The sequence below is a fragment of the Diospyros lotus genome, chromosome 7 (genome assembly GCF_014633365.1).
Source record: "Diospyros lotus cultivar Yz01 chromosome 7, ASM1463336v1, whole genome shotgun sequence".
Taxonomy (NCBI): Eukaryota; Viridiplantae; Streptophyta; class Magnoliopsida; order Ericales; family Ebenaceae; genus Diospyros; species Diospyros lotus.
This window is the reverse complement of record NC_068344.1, coordinates 15,067,955-15,094,961: the sequence shown is the minus strand read 5'-3', so window position 1 is coordinate 15,094,961 and position 27,007 is coordinate 15,067,955. Positions and strand designations below refer to the sequence as shown.

The window sequence follows — 27,007 nt, the reverse complement described above, 5'->3', positions numbered from 1 at the left end:
TTGCATTTTCACATATATTGATCTTCATGTATTATAAGCTTTATTAGCAACAATAACAAAATATTTTGTATTCTAAATTCTTTAAAAATAATTAAAGTAGATATTCATACAAATATATATATTATGTATACGTATATTATACATAATGTGTAAAAAAAATAACGTTTTTTGACTTCTTAAAGAGGTTTTTTTTTTAAGTGACTTAGAGGTTGTGGACCCCAATATTTTATATATTAGAAGAAATTTATCATTTTTAAACAAAAAAAATCAAATAAGGCTAATTTTGAAAAATTAATTTGGATTATGAGAAATGTTGCATTTAAACCAAACATAGAAATGTAAAATTCTCAAAAAAAAATACTTAACATTTATGAAAATGTTTAAAATCAACCAAATATAGAATTACATAAATCCTGGAAATCAAAGATTCTCAAGAATATTATCAAAAATCATAAATTTCAAAAATTTAAAAACTTTTGTCGTTCCAAATGCCCCTAACAATTATTATTAATCGAGAAAATTTCACTGGCGGGTAATTGCAGGTCCATGCACTCAAGGGTACCAGAGAAGTGCCCTCTCTTGTCTGGTGCTGATAGTTCGACCCGGACCCGACCCGTCTACGCCCCTTCAGCTTCACAATTAAGATCACAATCTGCGTTTCACAACTCCGCACAAGAACGGGACAGCAAAACCCAGAAGCCTCCTCCCGCAAGAACATGGCGGAGAAATTGGCTCCCGAGAAGCGCCACAGCTTCTTCCATGGCGGTATGTTGTCGTTGCCCCTTTCCTTCGTCTCCTCCTTTCTCTCTCTTATTCTCATTTGATTCATTATTGTTTCTTCCCGTCTTCCATCTGTTTTCTTGTACTTTCTGTTCTGGTTTCGCCCTTTCATTTTTACGGATGTTCGGTTCGCAGGTCAGAAGGTGTTCGAATGGGATCAAACCCTAGAAGAGGTCAACATCTATATTACGCTGCCTCCCAATGTCCCCACAAAGCTATTTTACTGCAAGATCCAGTCCAAACATGTCGAAGTCGGCATCAAAGGCAACCCTCCTTATCTCAACGTGTGTGGCTCTCATTTTACACATTTTGTCTTGGTGGCAATTATTTGGTTACGTGTTCATCAATTTCTATGTGTTTATGCCGTGCAGCATGATCTCAGTTGCCCGGTGAAAACTGACTCTTCATTTTGGACTATAGGTAGAGTTGTTGTTTATATATTTATGCTACTGTTAGAAGTTATGCATTGTGAAATTGAATGTTCTGCTTCATTTCTATAAAGGTTTTGGTTTAGGAGTTTTATTTGACCCTGCTTGTAAAAACATGTAATTTTGACTTGTAAGGGGTGGCTAAATCGGGTTCTCTGTTGTGGCAGAGGATGACACCCTGCATGTTACCCTTCAGAAGAGGGATAAAGGGCAGACATGGCAGTCGCCTATATTGGGTCAGGGACAGCTCGATCCTTATTCCGCCGAACTTGAACAGAAGCGTCTTATGCTTCAAAGATTTCAAGAAGAGGTCAGTGACAAACATTGGTTGTTTGATAATGAATTTGTTGCATTTGTCATTTAAGTTTTGTTTGCTTTTCCTTGAAATATTGTCGTGTAAAATATTTACTTACTTCTAACTGTTGGGAATGGGTTCTCCATGAGGACAGGGTTGTGGTTGATTTTCCGTTTCTGTTCAGGTTTGGATTTGTGCAACAATACACAATTTTATTTCTTATTTTGAGAATAATTAAATAAATTTAGAGACTTTTTGGGTTGAAAGAAAATGAAAAAATAGCTTGAGGCTCAATATCACTGAAATTGGACTTGTAACAGGTAAAATTGTCCTGTTGGGTGATTTAACAGAGCCGGGTGCGCCATGGTTTGAGAAAGCAGATTAAAAGTGAAATTTGATGAAAAATGGCATTGGGGGTTTATTTCAAAATCAAGGTAGACTGAATGTTAGGGTGAAGGCTGATTCTAGAAACATGTTGGAAATAGGTTTTTTTGCTAGATTCCAAAAATTTTTGTTTGAACATTATCCATCTTCTGCAAGATCCCAAAGTTATTTGTTTGAACATTATTAAAAGAATTTGTATTTGAAAATATTTTAGATATCTTATATGATTTAATCTGATTTTCTTTTTTCATGTTAAACATGTTTATTAACTTTTTTTTGTCATTTTAGTGCCTTGCTTCATTCAGGCAAGTACTTTTTTGGACTCCTAGCGACTCAAGCAATATAACATCATAGAGCCTTAGAGGGCGTTTTTTGGCCTTTGACTCCCTTGCTTTTTATTTCATTTTCAATGATTTAGTCTAGATTAAGAAAATCATCTTCATCATTGGAGTTATAGTTCTTATCATCTTCCTCATCAATGCCATCTAATTGACTTCTTCAACCAATACTGGCCATGAATTAAAAGTTGAAGCTGGTGCTTCAGTTGTTGCATCACCTCCTTTGCTTCTAATATTAAATCTGCACTCTTCAACTCTAGCTACATTAGCAACAACACCCCATGTCAAAAAATCATAACTAAATACTGAATCATTCTCTTCTACAACACTCCAAGATATTTTATTAATGGAAAAAAGGCCAAATTGGCCCTTCAACTTTTCAATTTTGGACAGTTTATCCCTTGAAATTTTCAAAATGGTTCACTTTGCCCCTGAAATGCTAGTTTTTTTTTTTTTTTTTTTTGGGGGGGGGGGGGGGGGGGGGGGGCTCAAATTCAACCTTGTATTAAACCATTTGAAAAGTTCAGGGTGAATTTGAGCCCAAAAAAAAGTTCAAGGGCTAAATTGACAAATATCAAAAAATTAAAGGGCCAAATTGGTTGTTTTTCCTTTATATAATTGATTAGTGTGTTTTAGTGTATTTGGTACATGGTAACAATCCTTTTTACTGTAAAACTGTAAAAAGTAATAAAAAAAAAAAAAGTGTGTTTAAGTGCGCCTTTTGCTTTACAAAAAAGGGTGTGGTTTTAGCACCTACGTTGGGCCTTTTCTCATTTCTGCTTTGCTTTGACAAGAAAAAGCACCAGAACTGTTATTAGTGCTTAAGCTCGCTTATGCAGGCTTTTAACAACACTGGGGCACATATTTCCTCAAAATCGCCCAGTTTTTATGCAGCAGCAGGACAATTGTGTCCTGCCTGCTCAATGATGGTTTATGAGAGATCTTTTCCTCCTTTAGTTTCTCTTCATCTCCTATTTACCTGGGACTCAATACAATGTTCCTTGAGCTCTTAATTGTCAAGACCTTGGGTGTATTGGGCTTACAAGAGAGCTGATTGTAGCAGATTAATTGAGTAGTTAACAGTTGTCATTTCTGTTATTAGCAGCTGTTATTTCTTTTATTTCAGTTGATTAGTTGCAGGACAGTTGTACATTTTCAGTTACATGTAACTGAAAACTGAATATAGAGTAGCCATATAAAGCTACTCAAGACTGTATTGAAGGAGTTTAGAAATAAGAAATCTGAAATTTCTCTCTCTCTTCAATTCTCCCTCTCTATTCTCTCTGTCTCCCCCTAATTAATCTCTGTTTTCTCCCTCTTCTTTCTCTTTTCCTCTCTTGTTCTCCATTTTGTTCTTCATCAAATGCTAGGTTAAGACAGGATCCTGACAGTTTGGTATCAGAGCAGCCGATCCGCGGTTAGTTGTTCTTAGAAGTCGAGTAGAATAGGAAGATTGTTGGAAGGAGATAATGGCTGAAGGAATGAGAATGAAGCAGTTGGAGGTGCAGATGAGCAGCCTGCAGGCGAGTCTGGAAATGATGGAGACAGGACTGCGCCAGACTCAAGAAGGAATGAGTTGGAATCAAGAAGTGATTCAATCCTTAGAGAAGAAGCTAGATGCATCTATGGATGGATTATTAAGAAGATTGGATGGTTTCATGCTTATGTTCTCTAAACTGCCTCCTGTGAGTCTTCCTAATGATTTTCCTCCTAAGGAATAAACTGATCCAATCGTCCAAGGAGATGGAACAGTTCCTAGGACAGCTGGTTCTTCGGAGTTCGAAATTGAACCTGCTGTAATTGGAGAAAATATAGTTGAAAGAGCTGTAGAAAGAAGGCAGGAAGTACAGGCTGCATCTAATCAGCCTTATTTTCCATTGCCAAAGCTGGAAATACCAATGTTTGACTGCCGAAACCCTAGGTGGTGGATTAGGTGATGTCAAAAGCTCTTTACGTTGTATAACATTCCGGATCAGCAGAGAATTACTCTAGCCTCTTCCTATTTGAATGATGTTTCGGATGCTTGGTTCCAAGGATGGATCCAATTACGAGATAACTATCAATGGATAGAATTTGTGGAGGATTTTTGTTAAATGTCTGGTGATAGAAATATGCTTGATGTTATCAAAAAATTCAATAAGTTGAGGCAAGTTGGAACAATTTTGGAATATCAAACCAAGTTTGAAGAACTTAAATCAATAATGATCATTATCAACCCCTCTCTTCCAAAAGCATATTTTGTTTTGAGTTTTATAAGTGGTCTTAGCAAAGAACTTACGCTAATAGTGGAGATATTGCAACCTGCAACAATTAAGCAGGCAGTAGAGAAGGCAAAATTGTAGGAATTGACAGAAGAAGCCACATTCAAGAAGCATCTACAGGAATCAAGTTTCCCTCATTCAAGTATTCGTTATGTGGTCCAATTTGCACCTAGATAACAACACTTGGGAATATCTGTCAGATCTCCTAGTTTCTTTGATTTTCTTGAGGACAAGAAAATTTTGAAGGGAAGGGAAATGTCAAGACCTCAGGTGTATTGGGCTTATAGGAGAGCTGATTGTAGTAGATTAATAGTTAGCAGTTGTTATTTTTGTTATTAGTAGTTGTTATTTTCATTATTTTAGTTGATTAGTTGTAGGACAGTTGTACCTTTTCAATTACAACATGTAACTGAAAATTGAATATAGAGTAGCTATATAAAGCTACTCAAGACTACATTGAAGGAGTTGAGAAATAAGAAATCTGAAATTCCTTTCTCTCTCTTCAATTCTCCCCTTCTATTCTCTCTGTCTCTCCCTAATTTCTCTCTGTTTTCTCCCTCTTCTTCTCTTTTCCTCTCTCGTTCTCTATTATGTTCTTCATGAAACTATCACGTACTTACTGCTTGCATAAATGTGTCATGGGATTGTAGTTGTAAGTAGCCGAGTGAATTATAATTAGTTGATTGAATAGGCGGGAATATTAGTTTGACAGTTAGGCCTAATTTTCAAATTCAAAATACTTTGTAATGGTTGATCAAGTTGGGCATTGGCACCTATTCTTGAGTTGGATTAGTATACAAGGAACACTAATATCGCTCCAAAGGCATCTCGAGAAATATTAATACAATTTCTTTCGCCTTTCTTCTCTCTTCCTAATTCTTGTTTTCCCCCTCCCTTCTCTTTGTTCTTTCCCCCTTAATTCCCCAGTTCTCCCCAATTCAAGAAGAATTTACCCCGTCAGAATTCAATTATGACATTTTGGTATTAGAGCACGATCTCTGGCGGAGATCATCCCCAGAATTCACCATTGTTGATGGCACCTGCATAAAGTAGATGGAGGCACAGCTACAACAACTCATCGCGATAGCGGCTAATGTGAAAATTCGAATGGGGAGTATGGAGTCAAGCATGGAGACGGTGGTGGAAAGAAGAATTGATGGAGCCATGGAGCGATGGCGGGAGGAGAGTTGGGATCAACACAACCAATTGAAGGATCAAATGCAAATGTTTATGAGCCACAACTAGGTAAGGCTCTCTCTAGAATTCCCTCCCAGAGAGAGATCTGACCTGATCTTATCGAGACACATTTTGGCCTCACGAATTGAGGATGCCTCTGAATTTGAGGTAGATCTAGTGGCGATAGGGGAGAATATTATGGAGAGGAGATAGGGAATTCAAATTGTTCCTCATCAGCCTGGTTTTCCATTTTCGAAGTTGGAGATTCCCATGTTTGATGGGGTGAATCTAAGATGGTGGGTGCGTAGGTGTGAGAGGATGTTTAATTTCTATCATGTGCCTGAACAACAGTGAGTGACTCTCGTCGCTGCTTACCGTAATGATGCTGGCGACGCGTGGTTCTAGGGGTGGATAGGTTCTAAGGAAGGGTGTCGATGGGTTGAATTTGTGGAGGATCTTTGTGAATAGTTTGGTGATAGAAATATGATGGACTTAGTTGAGGAGTTCAACAAGCTACGTCAGGAGGGATCGGTGCAATCCTATCAATTGAGATTCAAGGAGCTTAAGTCACTTATGTTGATTTTGAATCCACATCTTATGGAGGCGTATTTTGTTTTCAGTTTTGTGAGTGGTTTAAGTGAAGAGTTGAGGCCTACTGTCAAGATGCAACAACCTAAAACGATCAAACAAGCAACTGAGTGTGCACGGTTGCAAGAATTGACAGTGGGTGCATTAATGAAGAAGCAAAGGTAGCAAATGAGGAGCATGAACACTCTAGTTTGGTGGCAAAGGTGTAGGAAGGGAAGGAGGAAGGAACAATCACGGAGGCAAGGGAGTGAGCAATTTGAACGCAATTGTTCCTGTTCCTATAAACAATGGGAAGTTGGCAGAATAGAGGAGGCAATTTGGCTTATGCTTTTGTTTTGGGGATAGGTATACCCTAGGGCATCAATGCTGGGGGCAACTCTTGCTATTGGAAGGAGAAGAGGAAACAAAGGAGAATGATGATGGAGTGATCGCTTAGGTTGAAGGAGAAGGAGAGGAGAATGTGGAGATTCACTTTATGCCCTCAGAGGTCTCACCAACAGTAAGATCATGAGGGTAGAAGGGAAGGTGCAGGACAGCAAGCTCATGGTATTGATTGATAGCAGAAGCACTCATAGCTTCCTTGATGAGGGAACAACCAAGAAGCTGAAGTGTGAATTGACAGGGACCCAACCATTGTCTATGACTGTAGCAAATGATTACAAGGTGATGTGTCAATTTACTTATGGGATTTTGTTGGGAGATGCATGGAGAAACATTTGAAGCAGACTTAAGGTTGCTTAAGTTGGGGGGTTGTGACATAGTCCTTGGAGTGGACTAGATGAAAGGAGTTAGCCCTATAAGTTTTGACTTCAACAAAATGGAAGTCACGTTTGAGAAAGAAGGCAAGAGGATGACTCTCATTGGTAGCCCTGAGACTGGGGTGTGTAAGATGATAACCAGGAGGAAGCTACAGAAAATTTTGAAGTCCAAATGGGCTCAAATGGCTCAACTCTTCTCAATCCATGCAATTGAACATGAAGAGGAGGAGCTGGAGCTGAAGGGAAAGGGGGAAATCATCCTTGGCAGTCACTTGTGGAAGGTACACGAATTAGATTTACTTAATAAACTTTTGCTTGAATTTAGGGACTTATTTGAGGAACCTCATTCACTCCCTCTCCACAGACGTTATGACCATTCCATCACTCTTAAACCCAATACTGAACCTATTAACATTAAGAGCGTATAGATACCCCCTAAATAGAAAGCAAAAATCGAGAAATTGATCAAAGACATGCTGACAAGGTCAATTATTCGACCAAGTCAAAGCCCCTATGCATCACCTAGACTTCTCATTAAAAAGAAGGATGGGAGCTAATGCTTTTGCATTGATTACTGCCAGCTTAACACCCACACTGTAAAGAACAAATTCCCAATTCCTATAATTGAAGATCTATTAGATGAGTAAAGCATGCTGTTGTTTTTACTAAGCTGGATCTTCGATCAGGGTACCACTAAATCCGTACGAACCCTAATGACGTACTAAAACCTGCTATCACCACTCACCAAGGGCACTACGAATTGTTGGTAATGCCTTTAGCCTTACCAACGCTCCTGCCACATTCCAGCCTCTAATGAACCACATTTTTTAGCCCTACCTTCTTAAATTCATATTTTTTTTTTCCGATGATATCCTTGTCTGTAGCCCCTCATTCCAACAACACATTGACCACCTAAAGACTATCCTAGAGGTCCTTAGATTCAATCGGTTGTTTATCAAGAAATCTAAGTGTGCCTTTGCATAGCCACAGGTAGAGTACTTGGGACATGTGATATCCAGTGCAGGGGTAAGCACTGATCCTAAAAAGTGGCTGCTATGATAGCATGGCCAAGATCTACAAATGTGAAGGCCCTGAGGGGATTTTTGGGCTTGACAAGCTACTACAGGCAATTTGTGAGGGATTATGGGGTGATTAGCAAGCCCCTAAATTACCTACTGAAGAAGGAGGGGTTCTCTTGGAATGAAAAGGTAGAGAAGGCCTTTGTACAGGTTAAATAGGCAACGAGTGAAGTGCCCACTCTTGGGTTGCCTGATTTCTCTAAACCATTCACCCTAGAAACCGATGCAAGTAAGACAAGGGTGGGGGCAATGCTATCATAGGAGGGGAGGCCATTGGCTTTCATTAGCCAGGCCCTAAGTTTGAGGCACCAAGGTTTGAGTGTGTATGATAAAGAACTGTTAGCAGTACTGATTACGGTTGAAAAGTGGAGACGTTACTTGGAAGGGGGCCAATTCATCATTAAGACAGATCACGAGAGCTTAAAATTCCTCTTACAACAGAGGTTGCACACACACCTTCAAAAGAAAGGGATGTCAACGTTGATGGGGCTGGATTATGTCATCCAATGTCAGAAAGGAAGGGAGAGTAAGGCAGTAGATGCCCTATCCCAGTTTATAGAAGGAGGAACTATAGTATCCATCACCTCTATTGTTCCTGATTGGTATCAGGAAGTCACTACTAGCTATGAACAAGATGACTGGTATTAGGAGAGAAACAATAGCAAGAAGATGAGAATAAGGGAGAGAAGATAACCGAGAGAGAGAGATAGAAATATTCGATTCATTACTCATCCTCCTCCCTTCCTACAGCTGGGGCTTAATATATAGCCTCACAGCCACGCCATGCACCCATGCAGTACATCCTAGATTCTAACTTTCTCTAGCTACAAGGCAAATAGTCCTAATAGACTAGCTATAGAACAAATAGCCCTAACAGAAAATAAAAATCAAAATTACAATGGCTACCCTTGGCATGTGACAGGAAGGTGTTTGTCTGCACATGGATAACTTGGTGTGTTTTTTGGAGAATGTTTATTGTCTTTCTTAATTAGGACATCCTTCTAGGTTTGTTTCCTTTGAGCACATTCCAAGGCATTGCCAATCTGTCCTTTTCTCATCTGATTTAGAGCTGATCAGTGATGTTCTTAGCTTAACTGGGGAGAGGATTATAAAATTGGTGCTGGGACTATTTTTCCAAAGATCTTCCTTTGAAGCCTAATTCAGTGTGTGGTCCAGTTGGCATTTGGATACTATTTGATTGCATAGAGTTACTGTAATATTAATAAATTGGCAATTTTGTTTTGTTTTTCTTTTCAATATTACATTTGTAATATGTGAACTCCAGATATTCATGTTATTCTAATTTTACAATTATGCAACTTCGTTCTTTTTTTATCTTTTTGTGTTCTGTTCTAGAGATGTAAATAAGAAATAAGTTTAGAAAAAGTCTTGCTAGATTTCAGATGAACTAAGTCCTGCAAAATTCCATGTTCAGTCTCAGTTTAATCTTGACAACTTTGGTGGTCTTTTGTTGACAGCTCTTTGATTAGATTTTCCAGCTGCTTGAATTCTACTAAGTTTGTTACAGCAATTTCAAGATAATATAAGCCTTAATTAACATAATTTCAGAAAATGAAATATTTAGAGTTATTCAGAAGCTGTCATGTTTTCTCATTGTTATAGCACTAGGATTTTTCTGTTTTTAGCATGAACTTGGATTTGTAGGTTTGTCATAGGTGAAGGAGCAAAATTGAGAATCTAGGAATTTAGTTTGTTGTTAATAGTAATGCAAAATTGAAAATCTAGGAATTCAGTCTGTTTTTGCCTGCAATGTGTTTCAACATTTGGCTTGTGCATGTTCCCTTCTATTACATGGTGTCTTCTTGCAATTCTACATTTAGAATATAAAGGATATTTTTATTTCTTTTTTCCCTTGTTTGGCTTCTTGAATTATACTGTCATTAAGACCAAGTTCTCACCTTGCTGGTCCTTTTTTAGCAATGCTTTCTGAAGTCTGAACATGATCAAATAGCAGTATCTAAATTCTTGAAACTGTTCATCGCTAGGCAATGAAGGTAAATATAATTTACACAAATACATTATAATGTTTCCTGACGATGAATAAAATCTTTTGGAGTTATTCTAGTTATAAGGTAATCATATAAGTAGTTCATAGTTTGATGTACAAAAGCTTGCATCAGTTCTTCCCCAACTCAAGTACGTATGATGATGCTGGTAAAATGCTGATTTCCCTTGCATATTGTGTATCATTTACATTTATGACCTTCCATTTGTCTAGGAAGGAGAAATGTAAGGCTAAATTCTAGATAGGACTTTGATACCATTCGGCATACTTGGTAGGATAAAAATTACTATCCACTAGATATATCAGTAGCATTACAGCAGTTTGACCATTGCAGAGATGTGTTTAATTTATGGCTCGTATTTTGTGTTTGTACTTTGGTGGTGATGCCTGCACAACAAATTTGTGAAGGTTGTCCGAACAAGTTATAAGAATGAATTGAGTTAAATGATGTTTATATACAGGGAAGCATGTTTGTTCTTTGAACCTTTGGCCTAAGTAAATGAAATGGCTGGCAAACCTTTTTATCATTGTTTACTGGTTGCCGTAGATCTTAATATGGCCTATATGTCGGTATTTTATCCTGTCCACTCTTCCTTATTTCCCACTAGAAGAAATGGACAAATATTTAACTAAAGGGAAAAATACACTCAGAATCCTTAGAGGTTTGGCCCAAATGCAGGCAGTACCCTGTGGTTCTGAAAATAGTAGCAACCTCTATTGACCTTACAAGTTATGTTGCATTAAACTCCCTGCTGTTACTTTACCTCAGTCAAACTTTTTTAAATGACTAAAATACTCCTCTTTCTCTCTCCTCCTCTCTCCCTCTCTCTCTTTGGTTTACATTCTCCCACATCCAGTTTGTCTGAATGAGTCTTACATTCTCCCACATCCAGTTTGTTTAACTTCATCTCTTCAGTGAATCTGCTGGGTTACCAACAAATAAGCATCAATCTGCATCCAAAAGGATTCTTTTTTTATTATTTTTTCAAAAGGGTTATCTTGAACCAGCAAAGCTGTTGGGTTCAAGAGAACCGAATGGATTCATTGGGTATGATTTCCACAATTAGTTTTTCTCTCTCCTTTTCTCTCTCTCAAGCAAATTGCTCAGACAAATTATAGAATCGATTGGAGCCATTGTTATTACTGTAGCCAAATAAACGATGAAGAAGCAGCATGGCTAGCAATCAGTATAAATTGATAAGAAGAGAAGATCCAATATTGGTGTGCATCTTGTTGTGATTTTCAATGTGGTGGATTGATCTTGATTTTTCAATCTGCCTTTCATCTTTTTTCCCCCTCTCTCTATCAACAATGAAGAAGCATTGCTGGGATTGTTTAGAATTAGATTTTGTTGGATTGTTCTTTTGGCTGTTGCCTTGTTGCTGGGTTCTAGATTTTTCATTTTGTGGATATTTTTTATTTGTTAACTTTTATATAATATAATATATATGCATTTTTAGTAAATATATATTGTTTAAAATTAGATTTTCTAAATCTATCTTTATCAAATAAAATTTATAATTATATATATTTACATTTTCTATATAAAATATATTTTTGGATTATATGTTTTTTGTTTGAATTAAATTTTATATATTTTTCAAATAAAATTTTTATATGTAGTTTAGAGAGAGAGAGAGAGAGGGGGGGAGGGATACATAGCTTAGAGAGAAGAGAAATGAGAGGAGAGATCTATGGGTATAATGGGTAATTTGTATTGTTTTTTAACAATAGGGGTGGTCTTCGCTATTTTCAACACGAGGGGTATCTTCTGCAATTAAGACAAACTTCAGGGGTGAGTTGTGATTATTGCAATGTACTTTTAACTAAAATAAGTCAGTTGTATTGTATGGTACTGGAAGGTGGGAAGAAGATTGGGGGCTTTAGCCATGCACAATATAGCCAGTAAGGAGCAACCTGATATTGATTGGCAGTGGCAGAGGATTTAATTAGGATGAATTTTTTTTTCTTTGGCTAAGAGGATGAAAAAAATGAAATTAGTTGGGTTGGTGTGACTGGAATTTGATTTTGTTTCTGACAGTTAGTTGGTGTGACTGGACAAATAATATCTTTTGATTGGCTGGGCTTTTCCTTTATGCTGGATTTCTTTTCTTTTCCTTTTTTTGTTTAAATTTTAGTGCTAAAATAAAAGTAAAATTTAGTCTTGCCTCATGAAAATTGGTGAGAGATGATTGGAGACAAGTTTTTCACCAGTTGTATGAAGTAGGCTATGTAAAGTTATTTTGGTCCGTTTGATTAGAGCTTAAAGTCCAATTCAGCAACCAGTTCTGTTACTGTGAGTGAAACTTAATCAGAATCAGAGTGAGAAGGAAAGTTCTTTACAACTAGTTGGTGGTTCTTGGGCACTCAGACCTAAGAGAAGATGCAGTAAAGTTAAATGGTAACCGGGTCTATTACCATGGGTGAAAGTTAAATTAGAATGAGGGAATTGAAGAGAGAGCAAGAGGGAAAGTTCTTTGCAAGTAGTTGTCAGGTCCCAGAGGATCTAACTAATTCTTTCCCGATCAAGTAAGAAGGATCGAGAGGAAGAGATAGATTAGAGAGGTTTAGAGGGAGTAGAAGAGTAGAAAACAAAGGGAGAAAGAGAGAAAAGGGAGAGAATATTAAGCGACTTCCGAGATTTTTCATATATCCCTTGAGGGGCTCATAGCTGATTCTAACCACCCATGTGTGGGTAACCGCTTACATGTGCTGGAATGTACAAGTTGCTAAAGCTGAAACTAACTGAGTACATTCCTTCACTGCAGTAACTTTCTAATTATACTGCCTATATAGTATATTCTAATTATGGTATCCCCCCTTACATTGCTGGTATATGACAATTACCTGCCCCTTCAAACTTTTCTTGTCATGAAGAAATGTAGAGGAGGTTAGCAGCTTGAGGGAATTGCTTGAGTATATCTGGGAGATATTCCCAAGTGTGTCAGATCCAACGGAGCTGACAAGTTTATGTAGAAGAAACTCCTCAAGGAATTCTGGAGAATTATGTAGGAGAAACTCGATTAGAGAGAGAGAGAGAGAGAGAGAAGGCAGGAGAATTTAGAGGGAAATTCAGGATTCAATTCATTCATGCCTCTTCGAATGAGATCAATGTGTATTTATACTGATCTTCCCATCTGAGTGGACAAAACAAGTGGGCAATTTGAATAGTTCTCACCCAAAATTCTATACAACCGCTAACTACCATGTGCTATGGCTACTTCTACTTTCCCAGCCCCTTTATTTAATAAGCACATGACAATGTTATTGTCTGGATGGAGGTTAGACCATTGTATGAGAACTTGAGTCATAGGAGCCCCTCGTTTGTAGATGACTCTCCTGTCCATGATAGCTATAGGCTCCATAACACTGCTGGTTGTGTTAGGGATGGAAGGTAAGGTAGAGCTCATTGGTTGTGTTCCCATCGATTTCTTGAGGAGTGATACATGAAATACTGGATGATGTGGGAGTCTTCCGATAGTTGTAGTCGATAAGCCACATTACCCACCCTGGCTGTAATTGGAAATGGACCATAGAATTTTGGGCTTAACTTTGAGCTGGGTTTCTATAGTAGGGCTTTTCGATGACCTAGCTTGAGCTTCAAGTACACTACTTCCCCAACTTGAAACTCTCTTTTACATCTCTTTTTATCTGCAAATTGCTTCATGCGATTTTTGGAAGTAGCCAACTCGTCTTTAGTAACTTCAGGGCCTACTGCCTTTGTTGCTGTTAGGTCCTGAGGATCTGACTTAGGATTTAGAGAATGGGGAGAGGGAAATTAGAGAGAAATGAGGGAGAATTCAATAGAATGAGTGATAATATTTCTCAATGATCCAAGAGAAAGAGAGAGAGTATCCATATATAGCTGGGATTCTCTCCTCACGTGTTGTAATCGACTACAGTTATGGGGAATGTACAAGCTGTCATAGCAGCAACAAATTTTGTACTATTCCTTACAGCAGCTAACTAACTCTGCCTATATTCTTTTCTTATTCAGTCCCTCTATTTAATTGCAATACTACCCTTATCCCCACGGTACATGACAATTACCCCGGCCTTCAAAATTTTTCTTGTCCACGAGAAATGTGGAGGAGGCTGGCCACGCGAGGGAACTGGTTCAAGATGTCCGAAAGATACTCCCATGTGTTACCGTTTGAGTGTTGATCATACAATTTAATGAGAACTTGAGTAATTGGGGCGCCTTGCCTGTAGATCACTCTTTTGTCAAGTATAGCTATAGGTTCCTGAATAGGGTCTTCAACTTGGGGAAGAGTTGGTAGAATGGAGCTTGCTGGCTGTGCCCCCACTACCTTCTTGAGGAGTGAAACATGAAAAATTGGATGTATATTAGAACCCTCCGGTAATTGTAATCGATATGCCACGGTTCCTACCTTTGCAATAACTAGAAAGGGGCCATAGAACCTTGGATGCAATTTGGAGCTGGGGTGGGGAAGTAGGGTCCTTAGGTTTCCTGGTTTCAGCTTTAGATACACGATGTCACCTACCTGAAATTCTCTTTCACTTCTTCTCTTGTCTGCAAACAGAGCTTGTTGCCTATGCTGTAGGTATGCATCGAGGGATGCCACCGTTGAGTTATCTGCCAGGGCTAGTATGAGAGGTGGTTTGTAACCATAAAGGGCTTCAAAAGGGGACATTTTTATGGCTGAATGGTGGCTGGAGTTATACCACCATTAAGCCATCAGAAGCCATTTGTGCCACCTCTTGGACAGTGTATGGATGAATCAGATCCATAAAATGCCCATACTTGGTGAAGCGGTCCACAACTACCATAATGCAGTCTCTACCTTCTGATTTGGGCAGCCCCTCTATAACGTCCATTGAGATATCCTCCCATGGACCCCCAAGAATATTCAGAGGCTAGAGTAGCCCAGGTGTTGCCACATTATTTGGTTTGCACCGTTTGCAAGTGTCACACTTGATCACAAATTCCATAACATCCTTCTTAAGTCCTGGCCATCTGAAGAGTTGTTTGACCCGATGGTAGGTGTTTACAATACCCGAGTGTCCCCCGATGGGAGAGGCATGCAGTGCCTCTATAATTCTCTTTTTCAGTGCTTCCTCCTCCCCAATCACAAGCTTCCCTCGGTGTCTAATCATCCCATTGGTTAAAGTGTAGCCTAGTTTGGATGAGGGATCAACGATCAACTACTGTAGGAGCTCCCGGGTCTTCTCACTTGAGGTATAACTAGCAGCAACCTCTTGGCACCAATCTGGGACAATAGTTGAGACTGCAGCTACGCTTCCCTCTTCAAGACATCTGGATAGAGCGTCTATTGCTAGGTTTTCTTTACCCTTCCTATATTGAATCACATAGTTCAAACCCATTAATTTAGTCATACCTTTTCATTGTAATTGTGTATGCAGCTTTTGTTGCAGCAAAAATTTGAGACTTTCATGATCCGTCTTGATCACAAAACTCCCCCCTTCGAGATAATGGTGCCACTTTTCTACTGCCATTAGCACTGCCAGGAGTTCTTTTTCATAGATGCTCAACCTGAGGTGTCTTGGGGCAAGGGCTTGACTAAGAAAGGCTATGGGTCTGCCTTCCTGAACCAAGACTGCTCCAATCCCATTATTGCTTGCATCGGTTTCTAGGATGAATTGCTTGTTAAAATCAGGTAAGCCTAAAGTTGGCACTTTGCTCATAACTTGTTTAAGTTTGTAGAAAGCTTCCTCGGCCTCAGAATCCCACTTAAATCCATCTTTCTTCAATAGGTTAGTAAGGGGTCGACCTATTATGCCATACCCCTTAACGAACCGGTGATAGTATTTGGTTAATCTTAGGAATCCTCTCAACCCTTTCACATTGTGTGGCCTGGGCCAGGACACCATTGCAACCACCTTACTAGGGTCAGTGCTCACTTTTGAACTGGAGATGATATGCCCAAGGTATTCAACCTGTTGCTTAGCAAAAGTACACTTTGACTCCTTAACATACAACTTATTGATTCTAAGGACCTCAAAGGTAATTTTCAGGTGGTTTAGGTGTTGTGCATAGGTAGGGCTATAAATTAAGATGTCATCAAAGAATATTAGGATAAATTTATGCAAGTATGGTTCAAAAATTTTGTTCATTAACGCCTGAAAGGTTGCGGGGGCGTTAGTTGGGCCAAAGGGCATTACGAGAAACTCGTAATGCCCTTGATGAGTCTTAAAAGCTATCTTAGGGATATCTTCAGGTCGTATTCTGATTTGATGATAGCCTAATCGGAGATCTAATTTGGTAAAGACAAAGGCATTTTTAAGCTCATCAAGGAGATCTTCCACAATTGGAATGGGAAGCTTGTTTTTGATGGTCATGGCGTTAAGTTGACGGTAGTCAACACAAAACCTCCATGACCCATCTTTTTCCTTAACTAGCAATACGGGTGATGCAAAGGGGCTATGGCTGGGTTGAATAATGGACTTTTGCAACATATCTTTGATGAGTTTTTCTATCACTATTTTTTGCCTGGGAGGGTATCGATAGACTCTTAGGTTAACAGGCTCTGCATTAGGCTTAAGGTTGATAGTATGGTCATAAGGTCTCTTGGGTAGTAGGGAACTTGGCTTGGAGAAGAGGTCCTTAAATTCAATTAACAGTATATTAAGTGAATCAAATTCCTGTACCTGTTATGGATTATGAGAGTTATTGCCCAATATCCTTGCCAGATGATGCTCGTCTCCTTGCTCCCCGAGGGTAACTTCCATGGCATGGATAGAAAATAGTTGAGCCACTTATGATAACTTGCTCTTGAGCATCCTGTGCAACCTCTTACCCGAGATAATTTTGCACACTCTCACCTCTGGATTGCCCGTTTGGACCTTCTTGTTGCCATCTTTTTCGAAAGTCACCTCCATTTTATTGAAATCAAAACTGATTGGACTAACTCTCTTCATCCAATCTACTCCCAACACAACATCACAGCCTCCCAACTTTAGCAACCTCAGATCAGTTGAGAAATTTTCTCCATTCATCTCCCAACAGAAATCCTTACAGGATGACTGACTCATCACCTTGCTGTCATTGGCAACCATTACTGATAAGGGAAGGGAAGGACTGACTTCGCACCCTAACTTTCTTGCCACAACTTCATCCATGAAGCTGTTGGCACTCCCACTATCAATGAGAACCATGATTGGGTGACTATTTACCCTTCCTTCTACCTTGAGAACCTTACTATGGTTCACCCCCTTCAAGGCATGTAATGAAATCTCCCCTTGATCCTCCCTTTCATTTTCCGATAATTCCTCTCCTTCCTCATTTTCCTCATCTTCCCCTTCCAACAGTAGTAGTTGTCTCTTACACTTATGGCCCACGAAATACCTGTCTCCACATTTGTAGCATAGACTAGCTATTCGCCTCTGCTCTATCAGTTTACCTCCAGCGGTGGGAGCAAGGTTGGTGGAAGGTAGGGCCAGGACACCCTACTTTGGAACCCATCTTCTCTGGGTGCCAATCTATTTCCAGCTTGCCAGCCTCCTGTGATCACTCCTCTCACCTGATTCCTCTGTTTCTTAGCCATTGCATCAACGATCATCTCTTGTAACCTTGCGCTCTCCGCAGCCTGTTTCACCATGTGGGGCTGCATCATCTTCACCATAGGTCTTATCTCATCCCCTAGGCCACTAATGAAGCTCAAAACATAGTACTCCTTGGACAACTGAAGATTATGCACCATCATCAACGACCTCAGCTCCTCTTATTTCTGCTGATAGACCTGGACCATCCCCTCTTGTTTGAGTTTGTTAAATTCTTCGATTATGTCCCTCATGCATTTATCTCCGAACCTTACACACAAATCTTCTACAAACACACCCTAGGGGCTTCCCTTCTTGATACCAAGCATCTCCCATATCATTTAGGTAGGCAGAAGGCATGGTGACCTTCTACTGTTCCCGAATTTGATAATTGGAGAATACTCGTTCACATCTTCTCGACCAACAACTCGGGTTATCTCCTTCAAACAATGGAATCTCGAGCTTCAGCGTGGGGTAGTTTGAGTGGTGTCGATTAGCCGAAGCTCCCGACCTCCTTTCCCTTACATTCTCCCCCACCATGTCCGTATCAAACTCGAACTCCGACGTTCCCACCAGCTGAGGTTCTACCCCTATTCCCAGAAAAATGGGCTTCGTTCTGTCTCTCGAAGGAAACTCGGGAGAGAGCCTTAACGGTTGTTGATGGGTGAACATTCACGTGATCATTTGCATTTGTTCCCAGAGCAAAGTGCTCTACTCGCGACTCTCCAGCCTCCAACGTTCCATTGCCTGATCAATTCTGGAATTGACTCCCGCTCCAATAGAGAGTTCGAGCGTTCCCACTCGATTTTGCACCTCCACTATTGCCGTCGTCACTTATTGTAGCTGAGATTCCATTTGCTTCATTCTTGTCCCGTCGGCCATGGTTGTCAATTGACGCCCAAGAATGGTGCTCTGATACCAGATTGTTAGGTTCCAAGGATCTAACTTAGGATTTAGAGAATGGGGAGAGGGAAATCGGAGAGAAATGAAAGAGAGAGAGAAATGAGGGAGAATTCAATAGAATGAGTGATAATATTTCTCAATGATCCGAGAGGGAGAGAGAGTATCCATATATAGTTGGGATTCTCTCCTCACGTGCTGTAATCGATTACAGCTATGGGGAATGTACAAGCTACTATAGCAGCAACAAATTCTGTACTATTCCTTATAGCAGCTAACTAACTCCACATATATTCTTTTCTTATTTAGTCCCTCTATTTAATTGTAATACTACCCTTATCCCCATGGTACATGACAGTTGCAGATAAGTAGGCCTGCCACTATAGATGAATTACTCAAAGCTAGTAACAAGGGTGGCTTGTAGCCATAAAGAGCCTCAAAAGGAGACATCTTTATGGAGCTGCGATGGTTGGAGTTGTTCCACCATTAAGCCATGGCAAGCTAGGTGTGCCAAGTCTTTGGCTGTAGGAAATAGGTGCAACGTAGGTAGGTCTCCAAGCATTGGTCTACCCTTTCTATTTGGCCATCAGATTCTGAATGGTAATTTGTGGACATGTTGAGTTTGACCCCCTATAACTTCATCAATTCCTTACATAATAAGCTTGTAAAAATTTTGTTTCGGTCAGACACTATTACTTTAGGGGTACCATGGAATTTCACTACTTGGTCCAAAAAGAGTTTGTCTATCTCTTGAGCAATGTAGGGGTGGGTTAGGCCTATGAAGTGGGCATATTTTGTAAATCTGTCCACTACAATCATAATGCAATCCCTCCCCTCCGACTTGGGGAGTCCCTCAATGAAATCCATTGAAATACTTTCCCAAGGCTAACCTAGAACATCCAAAGGTTGTAATAACCTTGGGGTGGCCACTGTTTTAGACTTGCACCTCTTATAAATATCACAACATAGCACAAACTCCATCACATATTTCTTTAGCCCCCGGCTAATGGAAAAATTGCTTGACCTTATGGGAGGTATTCACTATGCCTGAATGTCCCCCTATGGGAGATTCATGTAGTGCCTCCAATATCTTCCTCTTTAGATGGTCATCACCCCCTATTACCAACTTCCCTTGATACCTAATTAACCCATTTGTAAGGTTATACCTTGGCTTTCCATAAGGATTCACCACTAGCTGCTCAAATAGTTCTTTAGTGTTCTCATCAGCCTCATAGTTGGAGGTCACATCTTGATACCAATATGGAATCACTAATGTGATTGCAGTAGAGCTACCTTCTTCATGACATCTGGATAGTGCAGTGTTCTAAAACGCGCTAGGTGCTAGTTAAGCGTCAGACTGGGGCCTAGCGCCTAGGAAAAATGTTTTTTTTTTTTTTAACTTGTTTGATGTAATTTGATGTTATTTTGATCTAACTCTTGCAATTCATCTTCATCATCCCCTCCTCCCATTTCAGAAATATTAACAGAGGATCTCATCAAATCTTCCTCCTCCTTATTCTTCTTTTTACTCTTTGCCTCAACAATAGCATTCTTGCATTTGGCTTAATCATCTGGAGAAGATTTTGGACATGTAGAAACATTTCCGAAAATGTGGCCGATGTGTTCTTTTACTCTGTAAACTCTTCTAAACATAATTTTACCACACAACTTGCATTTAACTTTATCCATATTTGTCGGATGAATTAACATTTCATACTCTCATTCGACATCATTTGACTTCCTTTTAAGTCTTTTGAGTATTATGTTCCTACCTCACTTTTCCTCCAAAATCCTACTTCCGAAATAAACCTTTAAGAATCTCAAACAATGCTCAATTATTTACACCCAATAGAATCCAATTGCACGTTCAGTTGCACATATCCAACAACTACCTTCAAACCCTAGAATCTTATCAAAACACAAATTTCTTAAGAAGAGCTGCAAAAATTGAAGCTTCTTGAGAAGAGCTGCAAAAATGATGAAAGAAGCTTAAAACCTAGAAAGAGTTGAAAATCGAAACTAGGCCTTGAATCGTATTGGAGGAAGAAGAGCGAGAACCAGCAGGGAGATAGGTTGCGAGAATGTGGCCGAGAAGGACGATTGGCGGCGAAAGCGACGACGATGACGAGAGAGAGAAAGCAACGAGACGATTGGTGACGCCGGCGCCGGCATTGAGAGAGAAAAATCGACGAGTCCACCAGAGACGAACCCAAACTACAGCGAGATGATATAAAAGGGAGAGGGGGAATAGGGGAAATCCAAATGGGTCTGGGCGACCCAGGCGGCTAGGCGCTGCTTAGGCTGCCTAGGCGCTAATTAGGCCCGATTAATCAGGCCTGGCGCTTAGGGGTGTTGATTTGCACGAAATCGCGACAACTAGGAGCCGCCTAGGTTGCATTTTAGAACACTGGGATAGTGCATCAATAGCCAAATTCTCCCTTCTTTTTCTATATTGGATGACATAATCCAAGCCCATTAGCTTTGTCATTCCCTTTGCAGCTGTGTATGTAACTTTTGTTGTAACAAAAATTTTAGACTCATGGTCTGTTTTAATCACAAACTTGCCCCTCTCTAAATAATGTGTCCATTTGTCTACCGCCACCAACACTGCCAAAAGTTCCATCTCATAAATACTTAAACCAAGATGTCAAGGGGCTAGAGCCTGGCTAAGAATTGCCAAGGGTTTGCCCTCCTGTACTAGTACAACTCCAATCCCATTAGCACTAGTATCCGTTTCTAGGATGAAGGGTTTATTGAAATCTGGTAACCCCAAGATTGGCACTTCACTCATGGCCTTCTTAAGCTTATCAAATGCTTCCTCTACCTTAGAGTTCCATTTGAATCCTTCCTTTAACAATTCAGTAAGGGGTCGACTAATTATCCCATAGTCTTTAACAAATCTGAGATAGTAGTTCGTTAACCCCAAGAAACCCCTAAGGCCCTTAACATTGGTAGGCCTAGGACAAGCAACCATAGCTGCCATCTTGTTGGGATCAATGCTTACCCCTACATCTGATATGATGTGACCTAAATACTCCACATGCCTCTATACAAAGGCACACTTTGACTCCTTAGTGTACAATTTGTTGAATCTAAGGACCTCAAAGGTGGTTTCCAGATGGTCTAGGTGCTTGGCAGAAGAGAGATTGTAGACTAAGATATCATCAAAAATACTAGGATGAATTTTCATAAATAGGGTTAAAAAATTTGGTTCACCGATGCTTGAAAGCTAGTTGGGGCGTTGGTGAGACCAAATGGTATCACAGTGAATTCATAGTGCCCTTAGTGAGTTTTGAAGGCTGTTTTAGGGATGTCTTCAAACCTCATTTGTATTTGATGATAGCTTGATCTAAGCTCCAATTTGGTAAAAACAGAAGCATGCTTAAGTTCATCAAGTAAATCTTCCATAATAGATATGGGGAACTTGTTTTTGATGGTTATGGCATTTAGTTGACGATAGTCAACACAAAATCGCCATGAGTTGTCTTTCTTTTTGAAAAGTAGCACATGGCATGCAAAAGGGCTATGGCTTGGTTGGATGATAGATCTTTGCAACATGTCTTTGATTAGTTTTTCAATCTCTGTTTTCTGTCTAGGTGGGTAACGGTAGGATCTCACATTGACCGTTTCTACATTGGGCTTAAGGTTGATGGTGTGATCATAGGGCCTTTCAGGTGGTAAGGAATTTGGTTCAACAAAGAAGTCTCTAAATTCAAATAAAGCATGTTAAGTCAGTTTTGTGTACCTTCCATTAGTCTTGTGAGTGATTGCTCAGTCATTGCTAGTTTCCCTTCTTGCTCCTAGTTTTCCCTTGTCGACTCCATGGCATGAATGGAAAACAGTTGTGCCACTAGAGGGAGAATTTGTTTTCGAACATCCCTTGTAACATTTTTCCCGAAATCATCTTGCAAACCCTTGACTCATGGCTACCCGCTAGGGTTTTTTCCATCCATCTTTCTCAAAAGTCACCTCCATCTTATTGAAATCGAAACTAATGGGATTCACCTCTTTCATCCAGTTCACCCCAAGTATAATATTCCCCCCCCCCCCCCCCCCCCCCAAAAAAAAAAAAAAAAAAAAAAAACTTCAATAGTCTCAAATCAGCCACAAATTCTTCCCCATTCATCTCCTAGCAAAATCCCATGCAAGTTGATTGACTAAGGACCTTCCTACCATTTGCCACAATTACTGAGAGGGGATGAGTGTTAGTGAGCTCACAATTTAGCTTCCTTGCCATGGCCTCATCGAAAAAGCTATGGGTACTCCCATTGTCAATGAGTACCATTAGTTGACAATTGTGTATCTTCCTTCTACCTTGATGATCTTGCTGTTGGCTAACCCTTTGAGAGCATGTAAGGAGATCTCTCCTTTTTCCTCTCGCCTCTAAGGGTTCTCCTCCTTCCACTTCCTCATCCTCTTCTCCTTTCAGCAAGAGCAATTGTCTCTTGACCTATGCCTCAGGAAGAACTTGTGCCCACAACGGTAGCATAACCCAGCTTGACGTCTCTATTCTACTGGCTTCCTTGTGTGGGAACAAGATTAGCGGCTGGTAAGGCTAACATCCCCTTGTTACCTTGCCTTGTCTCCTTTCCCATTGCTCTGTTCCCTACATGTCAAACACTAGAGCTTACTCCTCTCATTTGTACCTTCTACTTCTTCATCAAGGCCTCTATCATTAGCTCTTGCAACCGGACACTTTCAGCCGCTTGTTTGATGGTTTGGGATTGCATCATTTTCACCATTGGCCTCACCTAGGCCACTAATGAAACTTGACACAAAATACTCTTCAGTTAAGTAAGGGTTATGAATCATCATCAATGACCTTAGCTCTTCAAACTTGAGCTGGTAGGTCTGCACTGTCCCTTCTTGTTTGAGTTTATTAAACTCTTCAATTGCATCCATTATACTCCTATCTCCAAATCTTTCGCACAAATCATCTGCAAATTCACCCCCAGGGGCAACCCTCTTTCACCTTGATCCATCCTTAGAACCAGGCATCTCCCATGTCATTAAGGTAGGCAGAAGCTAAGGTAATCTTCTGTTGTTTAGGCACATGGTACAGGGCGAACATCCTCTCACAACGTCTCACCCACCACCTTGGGTTCTCTCCATCAAATAGTGGTATCTCCAACTTTGGTGCTGGAAAACTTGGGTGATTATGATTAGCTTGAGTTCCTGGCCTCCTTTTTAACATATTCTCCCCTATAATCTCCAGTTCCATCTCAAACTCCAATTATCCTACTGGTCGGTGTCCCATTCCCACCCCGGGAAGGATTGGTTCCGACCGCTCCCTAGGAGGAAATTCAGCAAAAAGTCTTACCGGTTGTTGATCGGAGAACATCCTCATAAATTGATGCATTTGCTCCACCGTCTAATCATGCATATGTTCTCGTAATAGATTGCTCTGTTCCCGATTCTCCTCCCGCCATCTTTCCATTGCTCTATTAATCCTAGTCTCCACCATTGTTTCGACCAAGGATTCCAAAGTCCCCATCCGTGTTTGCATATCTGCCATCACTGTTGTGACTTGCTACAATTGGGACTCCATTTGTTTTATCCTTATTCCATTGGCTATGGCAATGAACTTCAAGGAATTGAACACTGCCCAAGAGCGTTGCTCTGATACCAAATTGTTAGCTCTCGGAGAATTTGACTAATTCTTTCCCGATCAAGTAAGAAGGATTGAGAGAAAGAGATAGATCGGAGAGGTTTAGAGGGAGTAGAAGAGTAGTAAACAGAGGGATAAAGAGAGAAAAGGGAGAGAATATTTAGAGAATTTTGAGATTTTCATATATCCCTTGAGGGTGTAATCAGCTCATATTTATAGCTGATTCTAACCACCCATGTGCGGGTAACTGCTTACATCTGCTGGAATGCACAAGTTGCTAAAGCTAAAACTAAGTACAATCCTTCACTGCAGTAACTTTCTAATTGTACTACTCTCCCTCTATAGTATATTCTACTACGGTATCCCCCCTTACATTGCTGGTACATGACATTAGTTCATGATTCTTGGGCGTTCACACGTAAGAGAAGATGGATCATTTATCCAAAGACCAAATGGTTGCCATGTGGAAACTTCATATATGCCCAGTTATCTTAGACAGCCATGCATCAGCCTTGTCAAGGTGACCCATGGATTATCATCTTGAGTTTCAGGATGTTCTATGCATCTCTCTCAAGACCTGTAGGCAGCTGAGGTACCGCTAGTTCAATTAGAGGTTTCGCACCCAAGCTTGATGTTGCTCCATGTACAATTCCACGTGCCTCTCTTAACTATAGTCTATGACAAAGCCTACGTTTCTGTCCTTGGGGGGCTTCCAAAGACATTATGGATTGGAGGCTACAGCCTAAAGCTTCATCAAGTTATTTGCCTCCTTGAATAGGGGGCACTTACCCTTGGTTGACAAGGGGATAGAGAGAGAAAGACATGTCACTTGGATGAGCATCACCTATTCCCTGCAAGGATGTGCCCTTAGTCAGTGTCAAGCCTGAAATGGATCCTAGTCAGGTTGAAACTAACAAATTCAAATCCAGACTGTTTATTATATTTGTAATCGAATCCAAAACTCAGTCTGGATAAATGAATATATATATGTATTTATGTAATACTAGACCCATAATAGATCAAAATCAAGTTTGGCCCTCATTGAGATCGGATCCGTTGATAGGTTCATCATTGCAATAACCGATATAGAGAAAGAGAGTGAAGTTCATCATCGTGGGTAGAGATCAATAGAGGTGAGAGAGATTGTAGAATGAGAAGTTGTAAATTGTAGATTATAGAGAGATTGAGAGAGAGAGAGAGAGAGAGAGAGAGAGAGAGAGAGAGAGAGAGAGAGAGGCAACAATACATTAGGGTTTGAACTTTTGAATGAGATATGTTTTATATGAGAGACAATGACAATCAGCTTCCTGTATGAGTATTTGAGATGGTCTAGTCAATCTGTTTTAAGTATGTATATTTATTATTATTATTTTTGTTTTTTATGCATAATATATAATGTGTTATATTTAATTTTAAATGGGTCCAGATCCTAATTGGATCGGAACTAAAAAAATCATATCTGAACTGTTAATCTGTAATCAAAATTAAAACCAGGTCCAAGTAATCGGATATATATATATATATATATATATATAGTCCAGACCCTAAATAAATGGATCGAAACTGGATTGGTTCCCAGGTAGACCTGGTCCTTTTATAGGCCTATGTCCAACCCACCATTATCACCTGTGACTGTAAAGAAAAGGTATATGACTCTGGAGGCATTGGCCCCTTACAGCTCAACACCTCAGAGAAGATGCCAACTCTCCCTTTTAGTCGGGCCACAAAGGGTAAACCATTTGTCAATTTAGAGAGCTTAACTTGACCTGACTTAGTGGCTAAGCATTTAACAATCAAAAATAAAATCACCCTTCTGAGGCCACTGCAACTAATCCTATAAGAATGCTTCTGCGCTCTCTCTCTCTCTCTCTCGCGCGCGCTTGCTTAGATTTTCTCCTATCACTATTTCAGTGTTTACCATTATCATTCATCAGGTTGCCTTCACCCCTGACCTCCTTTGTCCAGACAGAATATAGTATGTCACATTTATAGATGATGACTAAAGTAAAGGTCCAAAATATAGGCCTTTTGAACCCCATATTGCATGATCTAGACAATAAAATGTCCGATGAACCAGTCCCCCAGCTGGTGACCCCTTTTTACAGCCAGGGACTTAATTTACAGAACTACCTGCGACTTACAAGTTACAGAAAAAATATAAAACAGTAATAGCAAAATTAAATATTTTGATAACAAAAGGAGAATTAATTATGTGCTTCCTAGGGGTGGAATGGATAAAAATGATCCATACAGTCTTGGACCCAGTTTGAAGAAGGCTGATTTGAGTTGAATACCCGTCTATGTAGTTGAGAAGCCTCATGGGACAGCTTATTGTTCTTTGTCTGTAAAATTAAACCTAGTTATTTTCTCAACGTCTTGTTTTGGTTGCAGAATGCGAGTTTCTTTTCAAAGATGTGCATGTTAGATTTAGTTATGGTCTAAAATTTGTTTATCTTGCTGGATGAAACAACATTACATACGATGTTGTCATTAAAGAAATGATATATTTCTCTTGCTATTGCAGAACCCAGGATTTGACTTCTCACAGGCGCAATTTGCAGGAAACTGCCCTGATCCAAGGACATTCATGGGCGGGATCAAATCTGATTGAATTGTCAGACTTTGTATACTTGAATTAACATAGACATGGACCCTTTTAAATGTTTTATGAAATCATCTTTTAAATGCTTTAGCGTTTAAGCCGCTTAACCTTGGATGCGGACCTTACAGTGTACATGCTGCAGTGTACCGAGCCATGCTTGGTGTATGTTAATGGTGTATCCTTCACTCGAACTGCCTGATAATAGGCACTCTCATTCATAATGGAATGGATCGGGTAAATCTTGTCGTGCCTTCGGAACATAA

General features: G+C 39.9%; 1 protein-coding gene across 1 annotated transcript; it reads left to right on the top strand.

The window, feature by feature from the left end:
• The first annotated feature begins 601 nt into the window (after window positions 1-601).
• On the top strand, window positions 602-27,007 carry LOC127806603 (uncharacterized). The gene is made up of 5 exons (XM_052343988.1): window positions 602-765; window positions 916-1,064; window positions 1,152-1,200; window positions 1,376-1,518; window positions 26,667-27,007. The coding sequence occupies exons 1-5, from the start codon at window positions 717-719 to the stop codon at window positions 26,751-26,753; spliced, it is 477 nt and encodes a 158-aa protein (XP_052199948.1). The 5' UTR covers window positions 602-716; the 3' UTR covers window positions 26,754-27,007.